Here is a 23,642-nt window from a genome sequence, read left to right on the forward strand (position 1 = left end):
ACACACCAGTACATCTACCAGGTCTCCTGGTATCTGGACCAGGTGATCAGAGTGTCTCTTGTTTGTTTTCCTTAAACACTCATCTACATACGTCCTGTATTCGTCCCAGTAATATTAGTTATTAAAAAACATGCCATCGTTTCTTCTCTCCCAGCCAGTATTCATGTCACTGTGGTTCTATTCTACTGGATGAAACGTCACCATCACTGCTTTGGAGAACAACTGCATCCAGTTGCTCTGCAGGGTTCTCCTGCCGTTGGAGAACAGCTGAGTTCTCCTGCCTGTAGAACTGAAACAGCTCACAGGAGCTAGAACGCTACGTTCCTGTCTGTTTTCTCAGGTCCATCAGCGATGGTTAACCATCTAAGTCTGTAGATGAGGGATCGTGGTCATGGGTGTTAGACTGGACTCAGCGGTGATGTTTCATTGATGCTCTTGAATCTACCACCTTCCCTCGACTCATCTCTCCATATTTGTCAGGACCAACTCTGAGCGGCTCTTCTTCCGTGTGTGTTGAAGCTGTTTGTGATCGTTACAGATCTTCAGCCTCCATTGTGGAGATGAAGGTGGCGTGTCACTGCAGCTGAGATGGTGTAAGCTGCTCAGCAGTAGTGTAGCTGAGCTCATTCGTGATTTTCAGGGTCAAGACATGAACTCGTCTGGTTAATAGACGTCCAGAGAAACTTAAGAATCTGCAAATGTTTATTCAGCCGGGGGAGGATTCAGCAGACCAGACCGAGCCGGTGTAGCAGGCGATCGGTACCTCAGAGCTGCTTTAGTTTGACTGTAGAGTCAGAACAACAGCAGCTGCAGCTGGACACACAAGCTGAGCCCTCACCTGGATCTGCTGCCTGAAGGTTCATCTGCTGCTCATCATGCGTCTGAGGCCCACAGGCTCAGCTGAAGGAACAAGGTGCAAAAACAACTCAGAACTATTTTCAGCACACTGAGTTCCATCCAGAGTGGACCTTTTAATCCAAACCCAGACCCTCAGTTCATCGCAGTTGCTGAAATGCAGCAGCAGACATTGATCCTCATGAGGAAGTGGGGTCAGTGTTGCTATCAGGAAAGGTCTGCAGCAGGTGCCGAGGTTCCTGGGGATGTTGGCCTGCTGCTGCTACGAGACGCCAATCACACACACCGAAACAGTCATCTCTTGAAGTGTGTGTGTGTGTGTGTGTGTGACTGAACACACACAGCTGTAGCAGCCCTGAGGAACGTGCTTCGCACTGACATCAGCAGCAGCTCATGAGATTATGGCTCTTAATCTGCTTTAGGTTGAGAATAGAAACAATAAGCAGTCTGAATGGAGGCGCGAGCGAGCAGCAGCAGCAGCCATCCGTCCTCTTCACATCGCTCTACACCTGAGGAGCAGCCATCAAGACAGGACCCTGAGTCAGGTGCGTCCACTCTCTCTCAGTTATTTGCTTATTGTGTGTGTGTGTGTGTGTGTGTGTGTGTGTGTGTGAGTGAGAGTGTAGTGGTTCTGTTGTTAAACTCATTTCCATGCATTCATGGCTGAACCAGGCTGTTGATCAGGTTACATGTGACCACCATGTGTCAGTGCTGTCAATCCTCCATCCGTGCGCTCAAATGTTTGGCACTTTTGTTCATCATTTCTTCAGGTTATTTTAACCCTCGGTTCCTCAGCTTGTTTGTTTTAATGATCATATTCTCGCTCTCTGTTGATTTTGCTGTGTGAAGCACAGTTGTTTGAAAAATACTATAAAAGCAAAGTCTGATTGATCAATATTACAGAAGAATATTCATCTGAAGTGCGACAAGCTTCATGTCGGCTGTAAAATCACAATGTGTTGATTGATGGTCATCAATGAGAGATTTCAATAAAAGCTGAGTTGAAATGACAAGTTGGTTTGCATCAGTACAATTTGAGTGAATTAAGATGAAGCATCGTCCCTGCTAATGATGGGTTTTGTCCTGCAGCTGATTGAATGATGAGCAGGAGAGGCCGGAGGAGAAGCAGCAAGAGGAGGAAGAGCTCCAGCGGCAGCAAACGTGAGTTTGGACTTGAGCGACATGTTCCCATTCCCAGCTGATCAAGTATGACTGATTATAGCAATACTGTTGGATGTCTGGATGCACTGATCTGATATCGATAATCAGATATCAGCTCAAACTCTGTAGTTACCAGTCGTATCCTAGTAACAGTGCAGTGGGAGGAGCTACAGGCAAACAGAGGGTTGGAGGTGTTTCTCAGCTGCTACTGGCTCATAAAGGCACCAGTTGTAAGATTAATCAGGTGTTGATTGTTACATCGTGGACTGCGGTGTTTAAAGACTAGTTCAAGCTCCATACAGGAAACAGTGCGTGTTTGTGTTGACTCAGGTCAAGTCCTGTTACTTTACTACAAGTATTTGAGTTGTACATATAGTGGTATAACTGCAGAGCTGCTGCCCTCCAGTGTTCATCATCAATCGAAGTGGAGGCAGGATTCACCAGCAGCATGATACAGCTTCTTCACTCACCCTTGAGGAATAGTTTGTACTGTATGTCGGCGTTGAGTCGACTCCGTAGCTCAGCGGCGGCGCTGGAACTGGTCGGCACCTCCTCAGAAACTCCCTCTCGGCAGCTGTGACTGGCTCGCTTCACTCCCTCCTCCCCCGTTTCCTCATCATCTCCTCCGGCACCCCAGCTCTCGTCTGAGTTTGGCGGAATTTCAGACAACCAACTCGACAGATCAGAGCAACGCCAGCGCACAATTAGCTTGTAAATGCTAACGACAGCCTCATGCATCCATGTTTGTCAAGCAGGGAGGGAGAATGGGTCTCCATGCACCCAGACCCACACCAACCAGGGCTGGTGGTATTTGACACATCTAACTCAGTCTAAGATGAACTTGTTGTGTCTCAGTGGTTCTTATGAATTATGAATACTCATCAGCGTAGAAGAGTGATGCCTCACAGTTTAGCCCCATCGCTGCTGTCTCTCCTCACACTGGACACAAACACCCACCAAGAGCTGCCTTTTTCCTCCAGTGTGAAGGAATATGCTTTTATTCCTGGATCACATGACTCTGCAGTGGCTATTCATAGGCTCCAGCTTTGATCAGCAGTGATGAAACATGGCAACCATTGCGTTCTGTGAGTTGCGTGTTTCCTCCACACAAACACCGTAAACACACGTGTCACCTGCATATCCAACAGCATGAAAATCAAACTTTTAATCTGCGTCAGTCGTATCAGTCCCATAATATTCACAGGAGATTTTTGTGTGTTTTCTGCCTTTCAGAGAGTGTCACTCCGTTCATCTTTCAAAAGCAGAACAACAGCAACAGTGTCAGCTATAAAGATGACACCGTTGAAAAGGGTGAAACCGATTGTCTGGGGAAGGAACACCTGGTGGGATCTGAAGATGAGGAGAAATACAGCGACGCCCCACCCAAGGAGAAAAGACACCGGCGAGATAACATCGGTTCATTTCCAAACCAAAGCAGAATTTATAGCTCGACGAGAGAGGACCAGGAGAAAGGACTGAAGATCGTGACGTCGGTGTCTATTGATGACATGGAAGAGTCGTCCCCTAAGATCATATTCCAGCAGTCACGTGAGCCCCTGAGTGAAAACCACGCCCCCTCAGACACTCCGGTGACCAAGATTATGACAGTCGACTGCAGCAGCTCACACATGAAGCTGGAAATTCAAGAAATTCTACAACACCACACTTCTGGTGTCAAGACCACAGTTGTTCTCATGAATGAAAGGAGAGATAGTACTGATGTGAGAACATGGACTCCAGACAACAAGCCACCTGAGCAGCCATCAGCACATGTGACCCATCACACCTCTGGTAGCAGAAGAGACCAGAGAGATGCTCCCGGTGATTCAGGTCTAAGAGACGGACGCTTCTGTCCATGCTGCTGCCACCGCAGACAAATCTCGACAGACCTGCTGTCAGCAGATCACCCCTCTATGATCCCACCACTGAACCCCCCATCCCTCATGATGGCCAAAGCTCCAGGAAAGAAGAACCCTTTTGGCAAAAGCTTCAGCAGTGATCAGTCCTGGGACATTCCTCCACCACAAGAGTTTGCAGACATTAGATATAACACTTTAGAGGACCTGTCACGTGAGCTGGTGTCCTGTAGCATCAGTTCTTGTAGCCCCACTGATAAACAACCAAGCGCATTTCATCCGGGACCAAACATGAGCTGTAATGAGGAATCTGCATGCCCATGTTCTGTGGAAGCCAAGGAACCAGCCGACAGGGCACCTTCGCTTGATCAGTTATCAGAGGCGGACAACTACGAGCTCCAGTTCATGAGACCCTCCTGGTCGACCAACAGGTCCAGCTTCACCAAAGATTTCATCAACTGCCAAAAGAGAAAATCCTGGATTAGAAACAACAGTATTGCTACTGTAGAGCACAGAGCGTGTTTGCTACCCAAGAAAAGACGTCAGACGTTTCCTGGCACGTCCAGGGGTTCAGGTCTGATGCAGGAGGACCTTCTCATGCCGTACAGTGGGTCTTTTTCCTCAGTCACCATCTCCTCCTTGATCAGGTGCTCATTTCCTCTCCAACCCGAGAGCTCAGGACCCCCCAACGCTCACAATGGAAAGCAGTCATCGCTTCGCATGAGCTGCTCTGAGGACAGTCCTGATGATGTGTTCGCTGTCAATGATCAACAGCATCATGACCCTGGACAACAAGACGGAAATACTAAACAGAGCGTTTGTAAGTGCATTGAAAACCGAGAGGCTGACGATTACGAAGGTCAAGTGGACCAAAGTGAAGTAGCAGACAGTGGATTTGACCAAGAAATCGGGGAGGTAGATTATCACAGCCCAGGACCTGGCACGGATGAGCTCAGCCAAAGAGCTCTCGCCATAAAAGTCATCCCTCCGTCTTGCAGTGGCTCAGAAGAACACATTCTCCAGAGCCCTCCTCCACTGTTACTGCCCAACTATACCACTGAGCAGGCAGGCCAGCAGGATCCAGACTCCCCCAAACAGAGAAAGTCCTCTGTAAAGACCATAACTGTGGGCTCACTTGAGCAGAGATTCCTGCTGACGGAGTCAAGATTGGCCTCCAGCAGCTGTACGGAAAGACTTCTTCCCACTGCTTCAGCAGACCCCCATGGGGCCTCTTGGCAGACCACGGATGGTCACTCACTGAGCACCAGCAGGGACATGGAGCAGATTCAACCTGAAGAATTTGCCGCAACAAAGAGATGTAGCAGTCCTGCTCTGTCACAGAAGACACAGGAGATAAATGATGCGCAGGCGGACTCGGGAAGAGGCAGTACAGGGATTCACACCAAAGAGCTGCCAGGGCGAAGTGACAAGGGAGACCAACAGCCTGCATCCAGATGTAAATAGTGATGGTCACATACTTTCAAACGGTGGAGACTAAACTCTGAACCAAGCTAACTTTCTCTGTCACCCTTGTTTTCAGCTTCCCTCGAGGCCAAAGAGCATCTAAAAATTTCAGTTCTGAAGGAGCCAGATGGCAGTGCCTCAGACTCCTGGGCCAAGAGGCGAAATCTCTTCAAGGAGAGCAAACAGTGGAGCTCTGCTGGAGGAAGCTCCATGACCAGTGACATCACAGAGGAGTCAGGTGACATACCGACCCGCGCACGGACACGTTTCCAATTGATCAGCCTGATAAATGCATCACCTGAAGGAGCCGTTGATCACTAACCTAAGGACAGCATCACTCGATGACAAGCCATCGATGTGACTTTAATGTGATATTACTTCGCTGTCGCGTCTCTTCATCTAAACCAAACGGAGTCTTTCCTGGATGTGAGACGCAAGAACAACATGCACCATCTGACATATTTATTATGTCGTAGGATAGTTGGATCCTTCTGCTTGTGCCACTCAGATCTGTTATAGAAAGGACAGAAATGCTGGAATTGATTTGCTGTGTGAAAGCATAGAAGAATATTGCTCACCTGTTTGCCAGGTGATATCTGTCACGTGTGGAGTCACTGAAGACACAGTGACCCATGAGGACTGAGTCAGAGGTTGGGGTTATCACAGTACACTATGTTCTGGTTGAATACTCAGATCTGATTGGCTGCTGGGTGTCCATTGACAAGCTTCATCTATACTTCATCAGGCTGTATATATACTTCATCAGGCTGTATCTATACTTCATCAGACTGTATCTATACTTCATCAGGCTGTATCTATACTTCATCAGGTTGTATCTATACTTCATCAGACTGTATCTATACTTCATCAGACTGCATCTATACTTCATGGAATATGAAAGCGATAAGGCTTGATGAAGTATAGATACAGCCTGTCAATGGACAAGAGACCAGACAGGTGAAGTGTGAGGAGTTTGAAGTGGATTTGTGGTACGATGGAATGACACAAGTGAGCAGAGGAGCAGCAGAGTTCTGGATACATTGAAGTTTATTGAGGATTTGTGTGAATGTACCACAGAAGGCAGGGTTGTCGTTGGTGAAAAGGAAGTCGTCGGTAACTGAAAGGAGAGCACACAGTGGGCCTGCCTTCGAGTTTGGCTGCCCCTCATTCTGTCCTGTGGGTTACTGATTACTCTCATACTGGCCCAGTTAGAGGATTTGATGCAGAAGAGACTCCTAACAAGCGTAGGAGTTGCCATGGAATCAAAAGTTGGTCAAACTCTGGTTTCCAAGAATTGATACGGTTTTTAATTAGCCCTGCATCATATTTGCCCGTTTGTTTGTTTCTTCCGTGTCCTTCTGCAGTATCAGAGGACACCCGCTCTATGGATATGACCTTTGGAGATGGTGAAGACAGGGGCTTCTACACGGAGACCTTCCACTCTGCCGCATGGATTTACCTGGGAGACGATGACATCTCCGGGGTCATTCCACCCAGCCTCAACACCAGAGCTCGAGCTGTTTCAAGTGAGCGACTAGATTCCAGCTGGTCACGTTCATCTGGCGTAGAATAAAACACAGACAGAAAAGGAGACTGAACCCGGCTGCTCCTGTCTTTCAGTTCGTGAGAGGACTGTCAAGATCAGCAAAGGGACAGGAGACTATCCATGGGGCTTCAGAATCCAGTTCTCTAAACCCATCGTGGTCACAGAGGTGGACACAAGTAAGTGCACATGTAATATGTAGGTGTAAGAAGTATGTCTATGGATATTCATCTTCAATTCACTTAATCTCTGTACACCACCCCTGAAAACACACACACACACACACACACACACATTCGTATACAGTATATGAATGTGCACACATATGCAGCAAGAGTTTATTTATTTATTAGGTTTATTTATTCATGTAGCACCTTTCAAAACAAAAGTCACAAGGTCACAGCGGAACTGCCTATCATGTTTCTGGTCTCTTTAAAACAGCATCATTTAGTCAAACCACGAACCTCCTGCACTGTGTTATTGTCGAACTGTTGAGTTCTAAACAAACACGCTGATCAAATCAGTGCAACTTCTATGGAGGCTCAAGACTCAAGCAGAGGTATGACCCCCCAAACCAGGAGGGAGCCCTTCAGGTGGCTCCTGCCCTGATGAGACGCCTCACACTGCTCGTTTATATTAACATGAGAGAGTGAGGGAGTGAGAAGTGAGGGAGTTGTGAGCAAGTGAGGGAGTGAGCGGGTGAGTGAGTGAGTGAGTGAGTGAGTGGTCCAGCCTCATGAGCCGGGTCTGGGCTGTTCTGTGAGGGTGCCTGCCTGCTGTTGGCTCTCTAAGGAAGGAACCTGGATCCTCAGTGGATGTTCTGGTTTGCTTTCAGACGGGGCTGCAGAGGAAGCAGGGCTGATGGTGGGCGACTACGTCCTGGCTGTCAACGGGACCGACGTCACCAGCATTCCTCATTCTGAGGCTGCTGAGATGGCGAGGCAAGGTATGATGTCATCAGGCGGTTGATCAACTGGATTCTTTTAAAGAACGTGACCAGTGTTAACATGTGACGTTAATATCGTAGGTCCAGATGTTCTAACGCTGACTATTGGGTCGGACATCGCTCGCGGCCCCAACACTCCCCGACCAGCATGTCGTGGTTACCTCCACAAGCGCACCCAGTCAGGTCTGATCAAAGGTTGGAGGAGGAGGTGGTTCGTGCTCACACACGACTGCTGCCTCTACTACTACAGACACAAGCGGGTGAGCGGGCGCCTCCGTCCCCAAGACTCCAAAAAAGAGCTTGGGAATTTAATGTTTGTGTACATTACAGGACGAAGGCAAGCGGCGGGCTCTCGCGGCAGTGAGGCTGGAGGGGGCGGAGGTGGCACCAGACGCCTCTCTTGGAAAACCATTTGTACTGAGATGCCGCCCTCTGACTGCTAATCGAATGTACTACTTCTGTGCAACCTCCAACCAGGAGATGAAAAGGTAGTGCACAGAAACCTTCCGGAACATTTACGCTTGTCTGAAAACATGCACACAGCATTTAGTAGACATGGTATTTGTAACTGAGTATGTGTTCACCCTCTCACCGCTGGCTGGGGGCTGGAGCCTATCCCAGCTGACTTTGGACGAGAGGCAGGGTTCACCCTGGACGGGGCGCTGGTCCGTTGCAGAGCTGCAGGTTACTCTAGAGATGTAATCAAATTACTGATTACTCCTCTGAAAAGTCATCTCATTACTGAACTGATTCCTTGATGTGAATAGATTCACAGGAATGTTACTAGTTACTAACTGGTTACTTAGTTGAGGGTGAGTCAGCAGTGGAAATAGGGAGCGTCTCCTCCTCACTATCGCCCCCCCCCCCCCCCCCCCCCCCGTGATGAGCTTCACCAGACCTCCTCCACTCACAGTCGGAGAGATCCAGCTGGGGTTGTTTTGCCGGAGGACGCCCTCCGACACCGGACCTGTACTTCCTCCACAGCTCCTTCAAATTTTAGCAAATTGAATGTGGAGATTCCGGTGGTTAAAAGTGCTTTGTTGCCATGCAGCTGACAACAGTCAAGAGCGTTCCTGCCTTTGACCAAGACAAGCTCACATTACTGAACAGTAAAACTGGTTCTTCCAACCAATGAGTGCGTCTCTCTCTCTCTCTCTCTCTCTCTCTCTCTCCTCCCTTGAAGCTGGCTCTCCTTACACTACAGGTGATGTCATCCACCTGAGACGGCACGCTGTCAGCAATGCTCCAACTAGGATTTAATTACTGTTAGGAAATCATAATGCATTCAATAACTGATGATGCTGCTCATCTGTTTAGAGGGTGGGGTCGTGGGCGTGTACACGTTTGAAGCAAACATCAGGATTTATGAAAGAGAGGCAAACGTACCTCTCTACCCCCCCCCCCCCCCCGAGTTTGATGGTGTCAGCGTAAAGATGTGCGTGTGTTGTTCAGGTAGTGACTTCGATGTGTCCTGCTGTGCTTCAGGTGGCTGGAGGCGATTGAGACGGCCACCCATCCCGTTATACAGGTAAGGGCCGACTCTCAGGGTGGTGGGGGCCAAAAAGCTGAATTCCAGGATTTATGTCATGATGTTTTAGTCGACTGGATAGTTGAAAATGGTCAAAAGCATCATGACTAAGTAATCCATACTATAACCAAAGACACATTCCTGATTAAATTTGTTGTCACTGAGATATTATTTTGTTGACTGTCAGACGAGACGTGTGAATAAGTGAAAAAAGTGTCCTTAAAAGTCTCCAAATCTAGTGCCGAACAAAGTTAGCAGCCCCCCCATGCCCTGAGGTGACACTCTCGGTGGGTCTGTATCAGAGGCTGCTGAGGTGCACGTTGTTGTTGTTGTGAGTGTAATGCCTATCACCCAGCTGGATGAGATTAGTGAGGGCATCAGACGGGCTAATCAGCGGTTATATTTGGCCATCAAGCTAACCCTAATCTCCTCAATGACCTCTCCTGTTTCAGAACCATGTGTGGGTGGATGTGACCAGACACAACTCCAGCCTGCCCCCCCTGGCTGTGAAGAACCCCGAGTGTCTGGGACTGCTCCATAAGATGGATAAAAGCCGGGACACGTGGGTGCAGCACTACTGCATCTTGAAGGACGGCTGCCTCTACCTGTACAGCGGGATCCGGGCCACGCATGCACACGGTACGAAGATGCCAGACAACTCGTGTGACATGACAAGAAGACCAGCTCACCTTCATCATCCTGTGTTCCCTCTTCACATACAGCTTTTATTCCAGACTCCAGACTTTATTTGTGCGAAACATTGAAGCTGCACAAAACGTTGAACGTGGCTTCAGTCACATCTTTTTACTGATGGTAACTAGGAGTGTTCAGTCTGTGGAGTCCAGATGGTTACGTCCATGTCCTCGCAGACACCTGCTCCTGCAGGCTTGCTGACTCCGGGTCTCTCGTGGTCAGCAAACATGAGGTTCTAGTGATGAGCTGGCTGAAAGAACGGTTCCTGTGATTGAGGAGTTCCCTCCCGTCTGTCCTCAGGTGGGATCTACCTTCAGGGCTACACGGTTCGAGAGCAGCCTTTTGGATCCCAGAAATCCACCATTGAGCTGAAACCTCCATGTGATGAGTTCAAGACCTTCTTCTTCTGTGCTGAGAATCCTATGGAGAACAAACGGTGAGGAGATTGGCGCAGTGGAACCTTCGACGTCGGAGAAACGCTGTTCTTGTTTCCAGCTTGTTTTACCCAACTAAATGGTTGAGCTGAACACTTTGTGACCTGTGTCACTTATGGTATTGATTATTGACCTATGATTATTGACTCCTGCTAAATACACCAACATCTGTGGAACAGTGGTCTGATCAATTGGATGCAGCTGAGTGGAGGTCTACTGAGCTGTGGTCACATGACTTGTGCAGGTGATGACAAGCTAATGTTGTCATTGGCAGGTGAGCTAGCTGGGCTCAGCACACAGGAGTCACTTTAATGTCTATTTATCCATTAATTTCCCTCTTTAAATCATTAGCATGTTTAAAATATTCATATACAAAACGTAGTCCGTGTAAGTTCCTCATGTGTTCTTTTAATTTACACACATGCACAGCAATGGGTCTTCTTTAGCTCTGAGGAAATCGATATAACGTATGACCAAATAACTGTTTTCAAGGATAAATCCACCTATTCAATCATTTCTATTGATCTTTGCTCTACGAACTTGTTTCCTACAGGTGGGTCCAGGCTATCAAGGCGTCTATAAAGAAGTGGCTTCCTTTACATCAGGCGCTGCAGGACTACATGAGTCGGCCGCCAGAGGAGACCAGGATGTGACACGCATTGAGCACGCCCAAAAACTCCTCTTCTACTGCTTGTTACCCTTTGTCTTCAGTGTACAGATACGATGTGGTATTGTCTAGTGAGTCCCTGGTCATTCCAGGATTGTGCAGGACAGTCAATTCTCTCCTGCAGTTTTTTCTTCATTACAAAGCATCAGAGATTAACCAAAGTTCCGGCGAGGACGCGGAGGATGATGCGGGAATGGCCATCCCACAGGACCGCGACGGGTTGTCATACTGCGTTGAGAGTCCAGACATCCTCCGGTGTTGCTAGGCTTCTTTATGAATGTGCTGTCAAGCTTGTGATGCTGCTTTTATCGCCTCTATCACTGATAAATCATGAATCTGTTGGTCGAATAAATTCGTCTGTTGCTCAGGTGAAATTACGTTCTATTGCTTAGACACCAGCGCCTGAGTTTACGTAAGCAAAGCTAGCGAGCGACACGAGAAGAGTGGGGCTGACAGCACCTCCACACACCTACAACACATCTGGGGAGATTTGACCTCGGAGACGAATCAGCCGGTCAGCGTACGATAGGATGCATTAACAGTGGATATCTGAGACAACACAGTCAAGACAGCAAGGAGCCTCCCCCCCCCCCCCCCCCCCCCCTCAGGTCAAGAAACACTAACTGAAGTATTAATGGGGGGGGGGGATAGTTCCACCAGTGCCAATTAGGAATCTCATTTATCAACCAGAATATGGAGCTGGGCAGGGCTGTGGACAGGTGAGGGGAAAGGGGTGGGACAGAGATAAAGGGTGGAGCTGAGGAGAGGGGAGGGTGGGGCTGAGGAGAAGGGTGGGGCAGGGCAAAACATTAAAATGGATAAAATAAAGTGTCGTCACGTAAGAACCAGGTGAGCAGCCGCAAACACGGAGAAGCTGCGTTCCACACTGATGAAGAACAAACCCTCATCGTCATCGTCACTCCTGAACAGCTGCGGCTCATCCAACACAACGGTGAGAACAGTGAGAACATGAATACTGGCTGGAGAGACTTGAAGGAAGAAATGTGGAGCTGTGCAAGAGCATTAAGAACATGTTCTTTAATTCAACGTCCATAAATACTTGTTAGTTCTACCAACACCAACCTCAGAAGTCATGAAGAAGCAGAGAATAATACAGATCGTTACATGAGACATGTCAGATAACTCTCCTGCTGCTCAGCAGACCCACAAGTGTTGGATTTGTTTTAGTATCATTTTGTTCATTTCACACTTTATTATTTGTTCCATCACTTTTACACTATAAGGTGCTGCAACTTTATTAACGCAAAACACTTGGAGTTTCTTGTGTTGTTTTCGGATTCTTTAAATACGATTTACTAACAATTATAATTAAAATCAGCCACAGCAAAGAAGTACTTACATTCCAATATGGTGGAGGCCTGCGAGGAGGCGTGGCAATGGAGCGACTGTTGCCTCTAAACCATCGAACCCTCGTAACCTCATGAGTGGTTAGAAGGCAAATGTAACCCAACACTCAGCAAATAATAGAGTTGATGCATGAAGATGCGTCTCAATCAGCTGAAGACGACCAGAGGTGCAGGCTGAGACCTGGAGCGCCATCTCAGGTTTGGAGGAGAGGCTCAGTCACAATGTAAACGTCAAAACTTTGTCTCTGTCTCATTCAGCCTGCAGGCTCCAGCACGACTTCAACTCGTGAAATGACAATTATCATACATTTGTAAAGTGAAGTCAGCAGGCGCGGCAGCATGGACGAGTGTCACATGGTTCAGGTACAGCTCAGAAACCAGTGTTAGTGAACACAATAGTGACCCTCAAAGGGTAATTCAGGTATTTTTAAACATGGGCTCCATTTTCACACATATATTATTATGATTACTACCATGTCACGCCACTGCAGTAGTGAGGGTGGGGGTGAATATCACATACACACTGACGCTTCCAGATGCAGGTGCAACAGAGGAACAGGGGACTGCTTGGAGGAGAGTGTGATTTCATCAGAGCAGGAAAAGAGAATAATTAAAGCCGCAAGCAGCGTTGTTAGGGCCTGAGCCTCTTCGCATCCGCGGCCGGATGGCAAACATCGGCCTGAATCCCAGGGTGTCTTGGTCAAATCCCTGGGCCTTGTAGTTTAGGAGTTAGAAGCCTGAGTCTGATCAGAGAGTGAGAGCAGAGCTGAGAGCTGGCCCTTTAAGAACCCCTCCCCCACTGCTCTGTCTTTGATCTGTGCTAGAGTGGAGAGCAGAACTGAGAGCTGGCCCTTTAAGAACCCCTCCCCCACTGCTCTGCCTTTGATCTGTGCTAGAGTGAGAGCAGAGCTGAGAGCTGGCCCTTTAAGAACCCCTCCCCCACTGTTCTGTCTTTGATCTGTGTCAGAGTGAGAGCAGAGCTGAGAGCTGGCCCTTTAAAAACCCCTCCCCCATTGCTCTGTCTTTGATCTGTGCTAGAGTGAGAGCAGAGCTGAGAGCTGGCCCTTTAAAGAACCCCTCCCCCGCTGCTCTGTCTTTGATCTGTGTCAGAGTGAGAGCAGAGCTGAGAGCTGGCCCTTTAAGAACCCCTCCCCCACTGCTCTGTCTTTGATCTGTGCTAGAGCGGAGAGCAGAGCTGAGAGCTGGCCCTTTAAGAACCCCTCCCCCACTGCTCTGTCTTTGATCTGTGCTAGAGTGGAGAGCAGAGCTGAGAGCTGGCCCTTTAAGAACCCCTCCCCCACTGCTCTGTCTTTGATCTGTGCTAGAGTGAGAGCAGAGCTGAGAGCTGGCCCTTTAAGAACCCCTCCCCCGCTGTCTCTGCTGTCAGAGTGGAGAGAGAGGAGGATTTAGAGGTTTTTAGTGTGTCAAAATCAAAAAGCTCTGCATATGTTGGGCAAAAGTGGAACATGATACCATATTGTTGTCAGGAGTACAGTGGTGTGTATTTTGAAGCTGTGGGAGATTTAGTTTACATGTGAGAAGCGAAAATTACAGTTTGAAAGCAAGGCTACTGTAACACGCCGAGGGCTAGTGTGACACTGAGGGCTAGTGTGACACACCGAGGGCTAGTGTAACACACCGACAGCTAGTGTGACACACCGAGGGCTAGTGTGACACACCGACAGCTAGTGTGACACACCGACAGCTAGTGTGACACTGAGAGTTAGTGTAACACACTGAGGGCTAGTGTGACACACCGAGGGCTAGTGTAACACACCGACAGCTAGTGTGACACACCGAGGGCTAGTGTGACACTGAGAGTTAGTGTAACACACTGAGGGCTAGTGTGACACACCGAGGGCTAGTGTAACACACCGACAGCTAGTGTGACACACCGAGGGCTAGTGTGACACAGAGTTAGTGTAACACACTGAGGGCTAGTGTGACACACCGAGGGCTAGTGTGACACATCGAGGGCTCGTGTGACACACCGAGGGCTCGTGTGACACTGAGGGTTAGTGTAACACACCGAGGGCTAGTGTAGCACACCGAGGGCTAGTGTAACACACCGAGGGCTAATGTAACACACCGAGGGATAGTGTGACACTGAGGGCTAGTGTAACACACCGAAGGCTAGTGTGACACTGAGGGCTAGTGTAACACACTGAGGGTTAGTGTAACCCACAGGGCTAGTATGACACACTGAGGACTGGCTGTTTAGTAGTAGTAGTAGTAGTAGCAGTAGCAGTAGTAGTAGTAGCAGTAGTAGTAGTAGTAGCAGCAGTAGTCCTGCTGTCTAGTGCAGAAAACAGCTCAGGTCTACCGATGAGCATCTTTTTTGGGGGAGGACGCTGTTGAATGAGTGAAACTGTGGTTACACTACATTTCACTTTCATTGTGTTCTTTTCGTCATTCCACTCAGGAAGACTTTAAAAGACCAAACATGTCTTTGGTTACTTCAACAAATTTTCATAGACTTGACTTCAAGGTGGCAGGAGGAATGAGCCGGCGGGTTTGGGGGCACCGTCAGTCACTAGAGGAAGCCAAGAACGAAGGGCGAGGTCCTCATCTGGAGGATCCTGTCACCACAACTCAAACTAGTTCTTTTTACTTTTGACTAAATTTTCCTGTTCTACTGACTCCGATTGCTTTTGTTCCTATCTGTGGGAAAATGGGATCCAGGTTCACAAATACCAGAGTGACCAAGTGGTTTTACACATGCACAACTATCTATGATTAATAACACACTGATAGTGATCGACAACAAGAACTTAACAATAAGCAACTCAAGAAAAGTAGGTTTTCTCATTAATGTGACACATGTATGCAGTGAAATAATCTTAACAGCATTCACAAACATCCAGAGACGGCTTATCCCAGCAGCTGTGTGTGTGTGTGTGTGTGTCTGTGAGAGTGTATGTGAGTGTGTGTGTGAGACCTCTGACATGACAAAAACACAACTCTTCAAGGAATATGCTCACCACTTATTGCTAAATTGATATAATTCACATTTTTAACTCCAACAGGCTCAGTACACATACGCAGGGCTGCAGTGGTGGGTACCCCCCCCCCCCGACACACAAACACACACACACACACACACACACACACAACGTGCTCATACACATGTGGGCTCTGAGGGAGACTCAGTCAGGTATAGTCCCAGGTGTGTGAGCCTGGGGATGTAACCCACCTGGTAGTGGTTGGACTGGAGCTCAGCGTTTGTCACATCAACACCCAGACATTTACAGGGCACCAGGATTCTGGTCCCTAGTCTGGTTACCCATCTCTGCAGCCCTGCGTATGGCAACTTCAAGGCTTTTCTTCAAGGTCATCAAGGCGGAGTCTAGTGACCCCGAGTCATAATAGAACAGGATCTGGTTCAAGAACGGCTTTAAGTCGGAGTATAAACAAACTACCAGAGCTTGAAATAGCACCCAAGTCCCAGAGAGAGTGAACAAGCATGACGTCTAGGTTTTGTTTCGGGTGAACATACGCTCGCCGCGTAGGTTGAGATGCTGCAGCTGGTACTGCAACACCTCCGTGTCTGGCGACTCATGGAGACTCAGTTTGTCCAGGTTCAGGTAGTCCAGAGACTTGGACTGGGTCCTCTTCCCCTTCAGCAGACAAAGGGGCAGCGGTGCATGCAGAGCCCTCGCGGGCTCCCCATGCGCCAGCGACCGGAGGAAGGTGTCGCTGGAACTGGGCATGCGCCTCCGCCGCCGGCCGTTGGCAGCAGGGATGTCGTACGGCTGGTAGTAGCGACTTTTGGCTTTAGAGATTCTGGAGGACCGGTGGACACCCAGGTCTGCAGACCTTGAGGTCTGTATGGAGCTGGGCACCGCCTCTGACAGCGAACCCTGCTCACTGCTGCCTTCGGACCACTTGTGGGCCAGTTTGAGCAGCTCCTCGCCAGTGGTGAAGCCCACCAGGTAGTTGGAGTCCATGTGGAGGATCTGGTATCCTGCCACGGTACCTCTGATGGGTGAGCAGGGCGTGCTGGAGCAGCGAGGGCGCTCTGCTTCTGCTTTCAGCGTAGCTTTGATGTCCGCTGTGGGCAGGATGGAGACGGGAGCCCGCGATGCCCCACTGATGTCCATCTCCATCTTCACAGACATGTCCTGGCTGAGGAGACAAACAAGGCTGAGGTCACTCGAGGGCGGAGGGGACACCACCATGGGGACCATTCCTCCAGGAGCTGCTCGCTCAGCTGGGATGAAGCGAGCAGCTTGTCTCTTTGTTACTGTTTCAACCGCCGCCTGCCGTTGTCACAACCTCCCGCCTTTCCAAACCTCTGTAAATCAACCTGAGTGAGCAGCAGTCAAGGAGGAGCAGCGTGAGTCAGTGACATCATGGCGGAAGGCGGGGACTGTGATCAGTATCTTAGTTTGTCATTCATCTACAGTGAAGACAGAGCTCAACTACACTCTATAGAAATGAGAGAAAATGTCACAAAAGACTGAAAACATGACCTTTTTGACCCTGTACAATGAGACTAGAAAGGCTGGACCTCCAGAGGGGAAGGTGATCCAGGTGTTGAGAACGACCTCAGCCACCCAGTGGCGATGCACCACGCCCCTTAATCCACCTGCACCGACAGACCTGCTGAGACCCTACAGAGAGGATGAGAAGGTCTCCTCCTGCTGGCTCCGCCATCTTGGACCAGGCACTACTCTGTAACCAGGGCAACGGCACACTAAGTGTATCTCTGTGTAGAACAGAATCGTGGCGATAATGACATCACGTCTTCCTTTATGATAATAACAGAAAAGATGTTTGAATGGCAGTAATAATACTACAGTTCCTCCTACAATGTTACTTCATCTTCAAAGTTAACCCAAAAATCCCACAAAGAGGATGTAAAGTATATACTTCCTCTTACACATGGTTACATTTTCTGCATCTGCTGCACTAACAAGATGGTGGTCACCTGGCGCAGGTGTTGTCATGGTGCACAGGAAGCATGGTGATGCAGCAGGTGATGCAGCAGGCTACCCGTGTACTGAACCGTGTACTTGACTTGTTTCTCATGTACCACTCGTAGTACTGAGTGTTTCAGAGTACATGATGTCAGTAGAAGATGTAGCCAAAACTGGACTGCAATGCATATAAGTCATGTGACCTTACTGCAATGTCCTGGTGAGTTTGTAGTGCTGCCTGCACGTTTGTATACTGTCCTTTAATTTAAGATTTCAAACCGACCAGGGGACCGATGTGCATCCCCGGAGACCCCGCCGACACGGAGGTCAGTTAGCATGCCGCCGGAGGGGTGGAGCCGCGACATCCACTTCCTGTTACATGTTTACATTGTTGACATTGTTATTGTGTTTCCAGGAAATGAAACACAGATCGCGGGTCTGAATGACCCGGGACCATGCTGAAGATGGAGGAGGAGGAGGAGGAGGAGGAGGAGGGGGGCGCAGGCCCCCCGAGAGGAGGACGCGGCTGCTAGCCCCATGTTCACCTCACATGTGTGAGAGAGAAGCAGGGCCGTGACGGCCCGGGCCGCTGCATCGCGGGTTCACCCTGACACCGATGCTCCGCCATCACCACCACCACCATAACCACCACCACCACCACCACCACCACCATCATCATCGTCACCATCGTCATCGTCAGACCCGTCTAACCCGCCTGCGGCGCCGGTGCAGGCGACCACCGACCACCGACCCACGCTGCCGACATTTTTGACGGTTTCGCGTGCTCCGCGGACGAGAGAGAAAATGAATAAGGGACAAACCTGCTCGTACGTCGTCTGGCTGCTCTCCGGCCTGCGCCGCCTCACTTCCGCTGTCCGGCTTTTCACAATAAGACCGCCCACCTGATCCTGTGTGTGTGTGTGTGTGTGTGTGTGTGTGTGTGTGTGTGTGTGTGTGTGTGTGTGTGTGTGTTTGAGAGAGAGAGCGAGAGAGAGCGCTTGCGTGTGAGTGAGTGAATTATAATTCATGGTCATTTTTAATTTATTTCATTCATTCAATATTTACTGAGAATCGAGGTTAAACTGAAGGTAATCCTCACGAGTCACGTCATCATCAGCACTATAATACAGAGCAGAAAATGTTATGACTAACAGCGATGAAATAAAGAATGATTAATAAAACAGAATCATGTAGAGCAAAGGAACAGTCGCAGGCTGTGGCTCTAAATGAACCGACCACTGATGGCATTATGGTATAGTACTGTCAGTGCACGAGCATGGAACACGTGCGCCCGCAGACACACACACACACACACACACACACACACACACACACACACACTCACACACTTACATGTCCCTCGCTCTCTCCTGCTAGTTTCTCCGTAGCAGCACAGCGCACCCTGGTGTACCAGGACAAGGAGCTCACATACAAACTGCTGCTTACGTTGATCAGAGATTCATTTCATGAGAAGAAAAACAACAAAGACCTTAGCACTGACAGTGATGGCAGGGTCCAGCACTCAGGGTCCAGCACTCAGGGTCCAGTACTCAGGGTCCAATACTCAGGGTCCAGTACTCAGGGTCCAGCACTCAGGGTCCAATACTCAGGGTCCAGTACTCAGGTCCAGCAACCAGGGTCCAGCTCCACATCTGGTTCAGCCGACAGGAGCATTAACTAAACATTCATACAATTTGTCCATTGCAAAAAGTTTTATGTACTAAACTGCCATTTCAGATGTATTTTCTGGTGCTGTTAAACACAGCTGGGTTTGACTGACAGGTCTATCTGTTATTTTGTCCATCCCTTTTATATGAACCACAGTGGATCCCAGGAAAGGCCGGTGCAGCTCAGCAGTTAGAACAATTAACACGTTTCTGGAAACAGATTCAATTAAAGCTGCAAGCAGCGTTGAACGGGCCTTCCCACCCTCACGCTCCTTGGGGTTTGGCACAATGTGTCAGGGGAGGTCGAGGTTTTCAGACCTGGGCTGACAGCTCTGACTTCACCCCCCACCCCTTTCCCCCTTTGCCTTTGCCCTGTCAGTTGATGAGGGTTTTAGTTCGTGTTCACACCAGCCTTGTTTAGTCCCGTTGAACTGAACCCTGGAGCGTTTACCTCCTTGGTCCAGTTCTTTTTGGTTGGTTTGAATGCTGGCCTCGAACTCTGGTGCGGACCAGTCAACCGCTCTCGGGTGAGCCTGGTAGGGGTGGTCTTGGACCGCTATCAAGTGAACTCTAGAGCGGTTTCCTTCTGGTGTGAACCCCGTCCGCACCAATCACAGGAAGCGCGCCATTTCACACGTCATATTCTGTTTGTATGATGAGCCCACTTGGTGATTTTAACATGTATGTGATTGTGAGCTTTTTTTAGTCCTCTTACCTCACTGGTCGCGCTCGTAGGTCGCAAAGGAAACAACATGGAGGGAGGCTCTGATTGTTGCCTGCTGTCTTCTGTGATACGACCGTCCGATTGCAGAGCGTCTTCAGCCACGTGCCTGCATTAATACAGTATTTAAGTGTCGTCCCAGCTGTTAAAGTCTGCTGATATGCAGTCCAGCTCAGCACCAACATGAAAAGGAGCAGACGATGCTCCATGGCGTACAGTAAAAATAGTGAGGGATTTGTCGTCTACCTGCTCAACTGTATAAGCAATCACTGCTGCCACGTGACAGTTCTTGGACCGTTTGAGTTTGGCCTCTGTGAACGCGAACCGGAGCAGTTGAGAAATTGCAACAATGCATCATCCTTGCTTTAGTTCCAATCAGAAAACAGACCTTTTGGTGTGAACACGACCTCAGAGTACTCTTCTTGTTGTGAAATATCCTCATAAATCCCACGACTTTGGCCAAATCTTATATTAGAATTCACATTTTAGTAGGAAAATTTGTCCTGAATCCAGTGATACTGGTTGGAAAGTGGTCGGACTCATAGTTTAGATGTCAGCAGCCTCAGTTTGACACAATGTGTATGTCCAGAGATTGTGTCCCCATTGGTTTACATTGTAAGGTGCAATGGGGCACAGCAACTTTTGGGGCTTACAGATTCCAAACAGTTTGAGTTTTAACAACATTTGTTCATCACAGGTTCATGAGTCATGTGTTAAAGCTTGAAGGTGGTACCATTAACGCCCTGGGAGGAGAAAGCGTTTGTTCAGGGTCCAAAATTGGGGCGAAGTCATTCATGTCCATATTGTGGCCTTCCTGTTGGATTCAGGTCAGGGGTGTCGTGTATGACTTGTAGGTGAGACGAATGAATGAGTTTTGGTTCCATGTCTCCACGACATTCTTGCAGGCCGTGGTGGCCCTTTTTAGATACCTAGTTGGCGCTGTGGAGCACATTTTGACACTTTAGGAGTTGATTTTTACATTTTATCAAGCGCTCATGCCACATTTGGTGAGTTTTTGAGCATGTTTAGGGGGTCAAATTTGAGGTCTAAAGTGGTGCAATAATAAAGAAAAAAGAAAGAAAGAAAGGAAGAAAGACAGACAGGGAACAGATACGACAGGGTCTTTGCCCCCTTCGGGGCTCAGGCCCCATTAAAGCCTGAGAAGCCGGTATGATCCAGTCGGTACCCCACCTGTCAGTGGTCTGATGATTGTTATATGTAACAAGGTCAATTACGCAGTCATATTCTGTGTATAAGAGTGACACATGAATTTACCTTTATTCTTTTTATATTATGATTACACAAAATGTAAGTGTATTTTTTTAACTACCTGACATGTTGGACCTCCATATATATAATATGTGGAACTTGTGAGAGTCCCCCCCGCTCTGAGAAGGGTGTTTCCTGCTTCACTTCTCCCAGTTTGTTGCAACGCTCCGTGGGAGAGGTGAGCGATGGTTGGCCTGCTGTAAATCGGTTGTATTAATACTGTTAAAAGTTTGTTCCTCAGCTGAAAGTGTTTAATGTATTCGCATACTTCGATGTCATCCGAATTGTGTAGGGGCTGGAGTTTGATGCTTGCGGGTTAATGGAGGATCTGTTCTTGTTTTCACTGTCAGGAATAAATGGAAAGCTCCTCCCAAGTGATCCAGAGTCTACTAGATACACAACGCAGACAACATTAGAGCCCACCAGTTACATATATATTGTTAATATCAACAGGATATGTATCTATTCATGTCCTGCATATAGAAAGATGTTTATCTGCCTGACAGCCAACTGAAAACACTTCATTGTGCTTTTAAACTGAAAATATTTTCTGGATTGTGCCTTGAGGAAAAACAAGTTCAGTGAAATCCAACAGATCTCAACTTGGATTCCCATGCTGAGGAGCATCAGAGGGACACTTCTCTGCGCCCAAGCGGCCCTCCAGACATCTGCTGTCTCCTCTAAATAAGAATGAAAGGCCTAATAATGTTAAAAATGCTTAGTAAATTACTCTTAATGCCATTTTCTTTTATTTCATGACGCAAAACATCAGTTTGGGGCAGTTGAATCAGTGAAAGATGGAGGGATGGTGGTAGACAGACAAAAGATTCAGCTTTTAGCCTGCTGCCCACCATTAACTTCTGTTCCGGCCCTCTAAGGGAGAGGTGTTGCCCCCCCCCCAGGCCTAAGTGCTCTGAAAAGCTGAGATACACACCAATAAAACGTCTCTGTGGTAAGGCAGTAATCAGCTAAGTAACGCTGCCAAAGAAATAATTTTCAGCCTCAGTAGATCCTTCCGTCCGTGCAGCAGCGAGCTCACCTGGTCCTCCCTCAAGGCCCCCGCTGGGAACTGGTCTCTGCTATAAGGACCCGTCTCACCTGGCTGTCCAGCTCCTGCAGGGTGAGAGTGAGTTGACAGCGAGGGGATGACATCATCACAGCTGCCAGATCAGGCGAGGGTGGGGTCAGAGGGGTAAAAAGCAGGCGGGCAGCTCAGGTCACGTGACCTCAGAGTTGTGTTTCCATGTGCGAACGAGATGATCCACCACACAGACAGAGACTGGTTTATAAATACCTGTTTATCAGGCGGTCCATATATGTGGGCTGTGTGGCTCCACAGGAGGCCATCTTGTACTGGGAGGGTTGGTGGTTTGGTCCCTGGCTCCTTAAACCACAAGGACCTTGAACCTGCTGGCTGGAGAACACTGGGGACACTGAGGTGATCACTTGCTGCTTGCTTCTGTATCTTTTAGCGTTCTTCCACACGTCAGCCCCTCGTCTCTTCTTCACATCACATTCTTCTTCTGCTTCTGATTTAGACTCAGACTTGTCCACAGATTTGTTGATGAACGTTTGTCTGTCAGTGGCCCAACCGGCGTCCTTCGTGTCCAGGTAGCTCCCACCGACCCTGCTGTCAATGCTCAACCAGAACAGCAGGATCATGAAAAAACTCCACAGGATGAAAGCAACCATGGGGACCTGGCAGAGGCAGGGACACCACCAGATGATGGAGCCTCTCCACCCACGGCTCCTGACCCAGGACAAATAGACCCAGATAGATCGATGGATAGATAGATCGATGGATAGATAGATAGATAGATAGATGATAGATAGATAGATAGATAGATAGATGATAGATAGATAGATAGATAGATAGATAGATAGATAGATAGATTGATAGATAGATAGATAGATAGATAGATGGATAGATCGATGGATCGATGGATAGATAGATAGATAAATAGATAGATGATAGATAGATAGATAGATAGATAGATAGATAGATAGATAGATAGATAGATAGATGGATCGATGGATAGATAGATAGATAGATAGATAGATAGATGATAGATAGATAGATAGATAGATAGATAGATAGATAGATAGATAGATAGATGGATAGATAGATGATAGATAGATAGATAAATGATAGATAGATAGATAGATCGATGGATCGATGGATAGATAGATAGATAGATAGATAGATAGATAGATGATAGATAGATAGATCGATGGATCGATGGATAGATGGATAGATAGATGATAGATAGATAGATAGATGATAGATAGATAGATAGATAGATAGATAGAAGATAGATAAATAGATAGATCGATGGATCGATGGATAGATAGATAGATAGATAGATAGATAGATAGATCGATGGATAGATGGATAGATAGATAGATAGATAGATAGATAGATAGATAGATAGATGATAGATAGATAGATAGATAGATAGATAGATAGATAGATAGATAGATGATAGATAGATAGATAGATAGACAGATGGATAGATGGATGATAGATAGATAGATAGATAGATAGATAGATG

At 48.1% G+C, this 23,642-nt stretch overlaps 2 protein-coding genes across 2 annotated transcripts; one reads left to right on the forward strand and one right to left on the reverse strand.

Annotated features, from left to right (window-relative positions):
- Positions 1-1,058: 1,058 nt before the first annotated feature.
- Positions 1,059-11,657, forward strand: pdzph1 (PDZ and pleckstrin homology domains 1). The gene is made up of 13 exons (XM_086187352.1): positions 1,059-1,400; positions 1,945-2,016; positions 3,250-5,328; positions 5,413-5,574; positions 6,701-6,862; positions 6,957-7,058; positions 7,715-7,825; positions 7,907-8,085; positions 8,156-8,313; positions 9,311-9,353; positions 9,806-9,992; positions 10,347-10,482; positions 11,034-11,657. Exons 2-13 carry the CDS (start codon positions 1,953-1,955, stop codon positions 11,131-11,133), a joined length of 3,483 nt encoding a protein of 1,160 aa, XP_086043478.1. The 5' UTR covers positions 1,059-1,400; positions 1,945-1,952; the 3' UTR covers positions 11,134-11,657.
- A 1,982-nt stretch (positions 11,658-13,639) lies between these two features.
- On the reverse strand, positions 13,640-18,306 carry macir (macrophage immunometabolism regulator). Its single transcript, XM_086187945.1, has 2 exons — positions 18,255-18,306; positions 13,640-16,639 (listed from the first exon to the last, which is right to left on the reverse strand). The coding sequence occupies exon 2, from the start codon at positions 16,630-16,632 to the stop codon at positions 15,985-15,987; it is 648 nt and encodes a 215-aa protein (XP_086044071.1). The 5' UTR covers positions 16,633-16,639; positions 18,255-18,306; the 3' UTR covers positions 13,640-15,984.
- Between the last annotated feature and the right edge of the window lie 5,336 nt (positions 18,307-23,642).

Source organism: Aulostomus chinensis, chromosome 19 (genome assembly GCF_037954235.1).
Source record: "Aulostomus chinensis isolate RoL2024-O1b breed Wild chromosome 19, RoL_Achi_v1.0, whole genome shotgun sequence".
Taxonomy (NCBI): domain Eukaryota; kingdom Metazoa; phylum Chordata; class Actinopteri; order Syngnathiformes; family Aulostomidae; genus Aulostomus; species Aulostomus chinensis.

What these genes read in the sequence shown, in the direction of transcription:
- pdzph1 (XM_086187352.1), top strand. Translation starts at nt 1,953, where the DNA reads ATGATGAGCAGGAGAGGCCGGAGGAGAAGCAGCAAGAGGAGGAAGAGC. An exon ending in GAGCTCCAGCGGCAGCAAAC is followed by an intron (nt 2,017 to 3,249) that starts GTGAGTTTGGAC and finishes TCTGCCTTTCAG; the next exon opens with AGAGTGTCACTCCGTTCATC. An exon ending in TCCAACCAGGAGATGAAAAG is followed by an intron (nt 8,314 to 9,310) that starts GTAGTGCACAGA and finishes GCTGTGCTTCAG; the next exon opens with GTGGCTGGAGGCGATTGAGA.
- macir (XM_086187945.1), bottom strand. Translation starts at nt 16,632, where the DNA reads ATGTCTGTGAAGATGGAGATGGACATCAGTGGGGCATCGCGGGCTCCC.